This window comes from Mya arenaria, chromosome 3, assembly GCF_026914265.1.
Source record: "Mya arenaria isolate MELC-2E11 chromosome 3, ASM2691426v1".
Classification (NCBI taxonomy): Eukaryota; Metazoa; Mollusca; class Bivalvia; order Myida; family Myidae; genus Mya; species Mya arenaria.
The window spans coordinates 56,728,688-56,738,864 of record NC_069124.1 but is presented as its reverse complement, the minus strand read 5'-3'; the positions used below and the strand labels follow the sequence as shown (position 1 = coordinate 56,738,864).

General features: G+C 35.2%; 1 protein-coding gene across 4 annotated transcripts; it reads left to right on the top strand.

Moving 5' to 3' along the window:
• Window positions 1-245: 245 nt before the first annotated feature.
• On the top strand, window positions 246-6,885 carry LOC128226553 (pirin-like). 4 transcript variants are annotated; one of them, XM_052936488.1, is made up of 8 exons: window positions 246-334; window positions 808-1,264; window positions 1,933-2,139; window positions 2,959-3,088; window positions 3,443-3,525; window positions 4,328-4,394; window positions 5,236-5,362; window positions 5,982-6,095. In XM_052936488.1, exons 1-7 carry the CDS (start codon window positions 324-326, stop codon window positions 5,349-5,351), a joined length of 1,071 nt encoding a protein of 356 aa, XP_052792448.1. In that variant the 5' UTR covers window positions 246-323; the 3' UTR covers window positions 5,352-5,362; window positions 5,982-6,095. The 4 variants fall into 4 exon arrangements, with proteins under 4 accessions (XP_052792448.1, XP_052792449.1, XP_052792446.1 ...); XM_052936489.1 differs by lacking the exon at window positions 5,236-5,362 and having other exon boundaries at window positions 5,982-6,885; XM_052936486.1 differs by having other exon boundaries at window positions 5,236-6,885.
• The last annotated feature ends 3,292 nt before the right edge of the window (window positions 6,886-10,177 follow it).

Here is a 10,177-nt window from a genome sequence, read left to right as displayed (position 1 = left end):
CCTGTAAGAGGGGGACACACCCTCATCGAACCTCCCCAAGGGTGTATACCTCAAAATAGCCCAGGAACGCCCCTGGCTCTCTGCATCGATCAGGCACGAAGATTTCTGCGGACACAAACTTGGCTTAATAAGTCAATCAAAGAGTTCGATGTAGTTATAGTTATATAAATAAATTTGCATAACCATTATCTTAATTTGTATATAAATACATCTGTGTGTTTGTCATGATCACTAGCAATTTAGAGCGGAGATGTTCAATTAAATATTAAATATAGTGTAACGTAACCTAATATTCCACTGCCGCAGTGTACAAAATTTGACAGATGATTTGCAGGTAAATATAAACAACATTTTGCTTCGTAGTTTATGTCTGTTTGAAGCCTAATTCGAGAGTATTTCTTTTATTTATTTTAGGTCTTATATATTGGGAATCTGTTGCGAAAATTTAATTAGTTGTCACCCTGTACTAAAAAAACACAACTAATACATGTATGTAGATTGAAAATCAGAACACCTGTCCTACATTTCTGTTTATAGTGACTCTAAATATACATGTAACCCAGTAATGTTTTACAACTCAGTCCTAGAAAGTCGTTATATTTAACGAACTGTTCTAATTATTTTGCATTTTTATTCATTACAGGATTTAATGCATAGGTGTGTGTATATAAGTCTAGCAGAATAACATTAATGTACAGTAATGTTTCAAAATAATTACTGATCATTTGAGTTAACCTTTAAATGTTAATTGATACATTTTCTTGTTTAATCATAACTAAACATTTAACACAATTGCTTTGTTTCCAGAAACAGACTGTATTTCAAATGCTTTACATTCTTGACAATTCCACAACTTCTCTCATCATGTGACATCAATCCGGCACGATTCTGCAGCAAAGGAGACTCTGAATGTGAAGAACAGAAGACGCAAGGTGAACAGAAATACAACAGTGGACTCAACTTTAATTCAAACAAATTTGACAAAACAGATAAAAACATCATGTCAAGAACAATCGAGAACATTGTTGAAAGCCGCGAGCAAGATGAAGGTATGGGGGCTCGTGTACGTCGGAGTATCGGCTCATCTCAATTGAAAAATCTTGACCCTTTCCTCATGTTAGATGAGTTTAAGGTGAAAAAGCCGGCTGGATTCCCTGACCATCCACACAGAGGGTTTGAGACTGTCACTTACATGCTTGGTGGATCGTTTAGGCACGAAGATTTCTGTGGACACAAAGGAATCATCAACCCCGGTGACCTGCAAGTAAGCTTGATTTTTAAATTCTTACCATGTGTTTTTTTTTATCTAAGGGCAGTGTTTTTTTCCAGTTTTAAGGGAATGATGGCTGGGTCCTTTGATAGGGGAAAATTGGCATCGATTTGGCAAAAACGGGGAAAATACTTTGTTTTCAAACTTTTATTCATCAAATCCTAACAACATTTTCATGAATGACACTTTATTGATACATTTGATAAATGTTAAAGAGTCAGTGTTCCTTAAATAAAAGTCGTTAATTAATTTCAGTGTATTTTTTTTACCTTGGTAGGGGAAAAATATATATACTTTTTCATGAGGGGAATGGGGCGAAATTTTGGCCACAAATAGGGGCGAAAAAAAATCACTGGAATGCAAATAAATTTTAGAGGTGCAGTTTCTGTATTGTTACACAGATACTTTATTTCTTTACAATGGTTCTTTAATATAATCATCATATACCAAATGATTGTTTAGGTCTTGTTAATGTAATTTATGTTTTTATTATGCAAGAAGGCAGATTACTTCAGGAAATCTCTTTACACCTGTAATTAATAAACTAGGAGAACTTTAAATGCACAATTTTTGCAAAAGCTGTTCAATTCTATTATATTATCAATGGATAAACATGTATTGATGATTGTTATAAAACATTACCTGACCTATTTGCGTTTCAGTGGATGACAGCTGGCAGGGGAATCCTGCACTGTGAAATGCCGGAGGGGGAGGAACTAGCCCATGGGCTTCAACTGTGGGTGAACCTCAGTCGCCAAAACAAGATGACAAAGCCCGACTACCAGGAGCTGCTTGATAAGGACATCCCTAGGACAACCAAAGATGGGGTCACTGTCAAGGTCATTGCAGGGGAATCTCTGGGGATCAAGGTATAACCGACTAATACTGAATTTTTTACTACTCTACAGTACATTTGTTTTTAGCTCGACTATTCGAAGAATATGGAGAGCTATACTACTCACCCAAGTGTCGGCGTCACACCTTGGTTAAGATTTTGCATGTAAGCAAGTCATTATCTCAGTAAATACATCATGTATTGCATTGAAACTTTAGATATGTATTCCCAACTATCTAACCTACTAAATTAATGAAGTTAGATAACTCTAGTTTGCATTTAATGCAAATAATGGGCTTTTATTATTTGACTTAAAAATTCTGGTTAAGGTTTTGCATGTAACCACATTTATGATAATATCTCAGCAAATACATCATGTATTGCATTGAAATCTAATTTAAGTTTACAGTGATCCATGTTTCGCCAAAACTTTTCAATCCTTACACTGAAAAGCGGCAGAATAGTCGAGCGCGCTGTCTCTGTGACAGCTCTTGTTATATCCCCACCACTTTGTGGTAATGGGGGCTATGTAGAAATCACCTTGCCCTGTCCGTAGTGGGACATCAGGATAATTCTATTTTGGAAGAAGATTGATGGGGGAATTAATCACATCCAGTGATAGCTCTAGTTCTTCTTTAGTTTAATATTTTATTACAAGTGTATCACCAGCAAATAACGGTTTCACTTAGATAATATCATGTTAATGTAACTACATTTTCTAATCTTAAGTGTTCACTTGCACCATGACCATGTACATTACTTTGAAACTGAGAAGGGAACCAAGCTCATAATGTGTCTCTCATCTATATATTGCATATATTGCATTGAATGTTTGTGTTTTATCAATGTACAGTCTCCAGTGAAAACCCGGACCCCGACCATGTATCTGGACTTCAAGCTGGAAAAGGGGGCCACCCTTGTACAAAATGTGCATGAGGGCTGGACAGGATTTGTGTACATCCTATCAGGGTCAGCCATGTTCGGTCAGTGACATGATGGGGAAATGTATTTTGAATTTGTTATTAGCACAGTCTTTCTGTTATCAAATAAGGCTTATGAATCCATACGGTTTTCTGTGTGAATGAAAATATACATAATTTATTTTTACATATCCTGTATTCATTAACTCTTGATTTAAATTCCATCATGAAGGCAACTACATATTTATTGTCAAGTCACTCTGGTATTTACTTATGTACAGTATGTGAGTGCCCCAACCCCTCCAAAAACAAATCATGCTAAATGTGACCTTAGAAGTTTATTGACCATAACAAGCATTGTATTCTCATCTTTATATATTTCACTATTATGTACTGGTACATACATTCTCCTAACAGGTCCAGATGGACAGGCCAAGAAAGGACCAGCCCACCACACACTGGTGATGGGACCAGGGAACTCCATACAAGTCAAAAATGATGTGAGTGCAAGCAGAATAGGGATTTTGTTTCTTCTTAATAGTGTGGTTTTATATCAAGATATCAATGTTGCCAAAGCCATTCATAAAGTTAAGAGTGGTCAAGTGTTTAAGGTGGTCACCTCTCACTAAAAAGGTTGTGGGTTCGATCCCCAAAAGGGCTATCTTCTCATGGCTTCAAAAGGACATAGTACTGATTTCTGCCCAAGAAACAGACTCCTGGTCCCAATATCATGAAAATACTCAAATCAAATCTCAAACTTTAACTCAACTAATTTTACTGTAGAACATTAAAATTAATTGACACATATAGATGTTTTAAAAAAAAATTAAACCACGTTCTATCATTGAATAAGTTGATTAAAACCTTTGGTATAGATTCCGATCGAAAATATTCTACAACCAAAAATTTGCTACCATTCATTGCCCTTTAACAATTACTCATGTATATTTTTCATCTAGAATAAGTTTTCTTTGAAATATTGAAAACTCTTTCAAAACACATTTTATGAGAAAACACATTTTCAAAGAGCATAAAAACATGCAAAATTTTGAATTATACTATGCTTTTATGTGGTAAAATGAGTTGGATTGAGATTGAGATATGACTTAAGTATTTTCGTGATATTGGAGCCAGGTTGAGTCATATCAGCTCTCAGCTGTCTTTACAATTGAGCTTAAATAAATTAGTATAAAGTATATATATATGTATATATATATATTTAAAGGTGTAAACTATAAACCAATGTTGACCAAAAAAAGTATTTGAAAATGTATCCATCCAACTTTTTAACTACTTGTGCAGGGAGATGCAGTGTGCCATTTTGTGATGATAGCAGGGCAGCCACTAGGTGAACCAATTGTACAGTATGGTAAGGCAGCTTTATGTTTTCCTTCACAGAAATGTGTTTGACATAAAATTCACCCAATTCTAACTATGATTTGTTTCACATGACTAAGTTTGCCCCATCACTTTAGTTTTTTTTATAATGTGCAGATTACAAGCTGGGAAAAGGGTGAAAGTAGTCTCGTGGTACAGGTGTCAGCCACTCATCATAGAGGTTGTGCATTCGAGATCTACCAGGGTCCGAATTCACTATTGTATTGAGTCTGAGTTTCAGACTCAGGCTCAAAAAATTGAATTCTTAAATATTTTAAAATATCCCTAATAAAATTATTTTGCACAAAGATGTGGGCCTGATTATGGAACAGATAATTTGAAATACATGCATCATTTTTTACCAGCTCCTTTATTTTTACAACAAAATTAGAATTTAGCTTTTCTGAGTCTGCCCCTCAAACTCAGACTCAGGTTGTGATTGTATACAACCCTGGGGTTCTTTCTCAACACCTCTTAAAATGGATATCAATAGTACTATCTGTTTATAGTATCGTCACAATAGAGCTAGAAGAAATTAGTATAATCTATCTATACAGCAATCTCAATTAGATATGATTTTGGGTTGGTAAAAACAAGATGACGGTCCTTGGTTGTATTAAGTTACCCAATACAATGTAGCTAAATTTGCCATCTTTTCTGATTGCATAAATTAACAACCTGGTTTCAGAGCATTTTAGTTAATACGATAAATAGCCACGCTTGTATAGCGCTTGAATGATGAATGGTAAACTGGACTGCCATTTACAGCCTATGTTGGTAAATATAATGTATCACTTTTTATAAACAATTAACATTAGCTGTATTTTTTTCAGGCCCGTTTGTAATGAATGAACAACAGGAAATACAGCAAGCCATAAACGACTATCGGTCAGCCAGAAACGGCTTTGAAAATGCTGATAAATGGCAGTCTGGAGCTAGCAGGGGATAGACATTTTACCTGTGAAAACTTTTTTGAAATTGTCTATTGCATAATACATTTAAAAAAAACAACCTGTTATTACTTTCTATACTTTTCATGAACAAGTTAAAAAAAAATTATGTTTTACTCAAAAAGTATGTTATGTTCAAGATCTTATATTTATTTTACTGTTTTAATTAATGTTTTGTAGGTTTATTGTGGATGTTGAATTAAAAAACTAATTAAAAACATTTATGAAATGAAAAGGTATAAGAATAATCTATTAATTGCTGATTGGCCTAGGCTAAGAAAGTGCTCTTTATAAGATTTAAAGATATCCCATATACTTACTTCATTTATTTTTACCATACTAGATAGCAGTTAAATGAACAATCATTTGTGTCAATTGTTTCTGTTTTGATTTACCAAGATGAAGGCGTCCTACACCAAGCCATTCCTCTGTTGCACTTTTAATCTCTTGTGATAACTAACAATAATTTTATATTTTACTATGCATTTCGTTAATCCATATATTTCAGTAATATATCATGCACATTGTTTAGAAATATGTAGTCTACAGCCAGCTCATAGACAGTAGAAATAAGTACAACTACTGGTATTTAAATAAGAACACACATTGGAAGTCCTTATATGTGTCAGGTCCTTGGGCGATGAACACGGAGGAAGAGATACAGGAAGCAGAGCGTGACTACACGTATCAACGGAACGGCTTCGAGGGCGCGCACGCCTGGAACTCTTGGGTCGCATATGAGTGACTGTTGGAAAAACATTGTAAAAAAATGGTTCCAAGAATAGAGTGTATTTCATCTGTAATAGACTTTAACTTAGCGTATTGAGATTTTAATTATAACAAATAGTATAAAATTGTGTGCCATTGTTTGATGTATTGTCAAATTGTGATTAAGATCACTCAAGGATGATTGTATGAAGAAATTACATTTGATGGAACGGATTTACTAGTGTGATGTTTTGTTTATTTTGTTTGCTCAGGATATTTAGGGAAAACTCATTTACAACACATACTGTAAAGATATCATACTTTGTTAAAATGTCTGTATCGGGTATATTGTTAAAATTTGGTGTTTTAACTTCTGAGTTTGTCAATACATTTAATTTATTTTTAGCTGGTCTTTTTTTTTAAATAAAAGAAGTTTTGTAATAGCCTTGGTGCCATCATTATGCAAAGACCTTTGCCATGTATGAAAAAAATGGTACACATGTTGCCAGTGTCAATACACACATGAAGCAAGTTATTTAACTCTTGCAATAATAAATGTTGAGTTATTCCCCTTTCAATTGAAACAAAGACAGATGAGCCTTGACATCCTCTTGTGGTGCGCTTGTTTGTTTTAACTGTTGGTCGATTATTTAGATTCTACTGTTAAAGTGGAGGATATAATTTCAATCTTCAGCAGAAGAATACACTTACTCATAGCAGCGTCACCATGAATCTACAGCTAACTTGGTTTCAGTATTTATTGTGAAACTATGAATTTGTTGCATGACAGACAAAAGTGTTATTTCAATAAAAAATTGCTGACACTGTTTTTGTTTTTTATCGATCATAATGCTCCACTATGCAGGAAGGTACATAACTCTCGGTCATAGCTGCTGATTATTGTTTTCTTAGTTTGACTAGTTACGTCCCCTACTCTTGATTGGGTTGTTTAAACAGTGTTTTGTACTACTTTTAAGGGAATAGTGGCAGAGCCTGTTTATAGCGGAAAAATAGCGTCTTTTTGGCAAAAAGGGGGGAAAATCCTAACATGATTAATAAAATGTTCAACTTCTTTTCAAACCTATTATTCTACAAAATTATCGACATATTCATGAATCAGAATGGCACTTAATTGCTACATTTGCTCAATGTCAAGAGGTACTGCTCTGAAAAAAAACTAAAGGGGATTTTATTCCCTGGGCAGGAGAAAAATAAATGTTTTTTCAGGAGGGTAATGGGTCTGAATTTCGGCCCCCAAAAGGGCCGAACTGTCTAGATATGTTGTCTTTAAAGCGAATCATTTTGGAGGTGCTCATTTATATGGGTTGTTAATATTAAACTTTGATAAAATGAAAAGTTTTAATTGAAGTTGTAACATTCAATATGAATTATTATCCTGCGTTTGTTAATATAATTATTAACATGTATCTAATTGTTCACATACAGCTGTCAGTATAAAATCATTCACATGTAGCAGTGAATTTGAGTCACTCACAAGTAGCTGGAAATATGAGTTGCTGTCTGCATGAGTTGTTCACATGAAGCTGTCTGTATGAGTTGGTCATATGTAGCTGTCTGTATGAGTTGGTCATATGTAGCTGTCTGTATGAGTTGGTCATATGTAGCTGTCTGTATGAGTTGTTGACATGTAGCTGTCTGTATGAGTTGGTCGCATGTAGCTGTCTGTATGAGTTGTTGACATGTAGCTGTATGTATGAGTTGGTCATATGTAGCTGTCTGTATGTGAGTTGTTCACATGTAGCTGTCTGTATGAGTTGTTGACATGTAGCTGTCTGTATGAGTTGTTCATATGTAGCTGTCTGTATGAGTTGTTGACATGTAGCTGTCTGTATGAGTTGGTCATATGTAGCTGTCTGTATGAGTTGTTCACATGTAGCTGTCTGTATGAGTTGGTCATATGTAGCTGTCTGTATGAGTTGTTCACATGTAGCTGTCTGTATGAGTTGGTCATATGTAGCTGTCTGTATGAGTTGTTTACATGTAGCTGTCTGTATGAGTTGTTGACATGTAGCTGTCTGTATGAGTTGGTCATATGTAGCTGTCTGTATGAGTTGGTCATATGTAGCTGTCTGTATGAGTTGTTCACATGTAGCTGTCTGTATGAGTTGGTCATATGTAGCTGTCTGTATGAGTTGTTCACATGTAGCTGTCTGTATGAGTTGGTCATATGTAGCTGTCTGTATGAGTTGGTCATATGTAGCTGTCTGTATGAGTTGTTCATATGTAGCTGTCTGTATGAGTTGGTCATATGTAGCTGTCTGTATGAGTTGTTCACATGTAGCTGTCTGTATGAGTTGTTGACATGTAGCTGTCTGTATGAGTTGTTGGCATGTAGCTGTCTGTATGAGTTGTTGACATGTAGCTGTCTGTATGAGTTGTTCACATTCAACTGTTGATATGAGTTGTTTGCATAAAGCTGTCGATTGACTATAAATTGTCCATTATGTATCTGTCTATATAAGTTCTTTGCAAAGTAGCTGTCGATATGACTTGAGCATGATGTTTCTGTCGATATACATTGTTTGCGATGTAGCTGTCGATATGACTTGAGCATGACGTTTCTGTCGATGTTCATTGTTTGCCATGTAGCTGTCGATATGACTTGAGCATGATGTTTCTGTCGATATACATTGTTTGCGATGTAGCTGTCGATATGAATTGAGCATGACGTTTCTGTCGATGTTCATTGTTTGCGATGTAGCTGTCGATATGACTTGAGCATAATGTTTCTATCGATATACATTGTTTGCAATGTGGCTGTAGAAATAACTTGAGCATGAGCCGGAAGCAGTCGGTAAGAATTGATCCAAAGAAATGATAAATATGATTTGTTTATACTTCGGTCAAGAAGATGAACTGGGTTTGGTGCAGTCGTCTGAGAGGAGCTTTCTTATGCTTGCATAATTGAAGATGGAAAATGATATTATGCTTGCTTTTAAATTGTGTAGTCTAGCTGTATGTCTCAATCCGGAACTTACATTGCAACAGACGAATAGTGTGTATAGATGCCTGAACGGAACATGCATTCATCTTTAAATCGTGATTGTTTCTTTGTTTCTTTAACTGAGTAACCCTTGTTATGTTCGCCGTGTCAATTTATAAAACGTTTTAAATGTTTGTGAACGACTACTTCACATTAAATTTGTCAGGAATGACATTGTATTGTATAAATTTTGACAGGTTGACATCGCAGTGGTAGAAAAAATGGGACTTATCATTCTAGTAAACTTATTAATTTGTTCATTATATTAGCAAGAAACTGGCTACGTTAGCCCGAAGAGAAACACTGATGTTGATTAAATTGTCCCGTTCCGGGCAGTGGGAAATGTGAGTTATTACGAGCATTTTTTCATATTAATTGGCATGCTTAAAAGGTGTGGTTTGTTTATACTGGCATAATTAAGGGTTTCTGATTTGTGTGGCATTTCCATGCATGCTTAATAAGGAGGTATAACTTGTTGATTGGCACCGAGTCTTTGAATAGAAATTGCTCCTGCAAAATTAAGAGATGCAATCTTATGCGGATCCAGGCCGGGGGAGGGGGTGCCCTCCCCCCTTAAATCATCAAAGTTTACTTTTAATTTCAATATAAGAGGAAAAAGGAATAAAATACACCCAAAATGCACCATTTCGGACTAGAATTGTTAAAAAAATCTTGGGGGAGCACCCCCCCCCCCCCGCCAACACTTTGAACCATATCAATTTCTGTTTTCAGGGAGGGTAGCAAGTCAAAAGTAACGCCCATAAGTCATGCCCCCTTTAACATGAATTCCTGGATTCGCCCCTGGCAATGTATGCAAATGTTTACTTTATTGGAAAGTTTCAGAACCAATATGAAGTGAATACGTATGGTGATCAACAGGCTAATTTGGTTATAAATTTCAAGTTATTGTTTTACATGAGTAATTGAAATTCGATAGGCCGAGGGAAAAAGTTTACTTGATTCTTCCCCGAACGAAAGCAAATGTTTTAACTTTAAACCGAAAAGCCATTCATTAAATCTTTATTACATGACATTAAGACATATATTTTTATTAATTTACAGCAATATTTATAATTCGATTGCCCGACATAATGCATTGCCAACTTTGAAGAA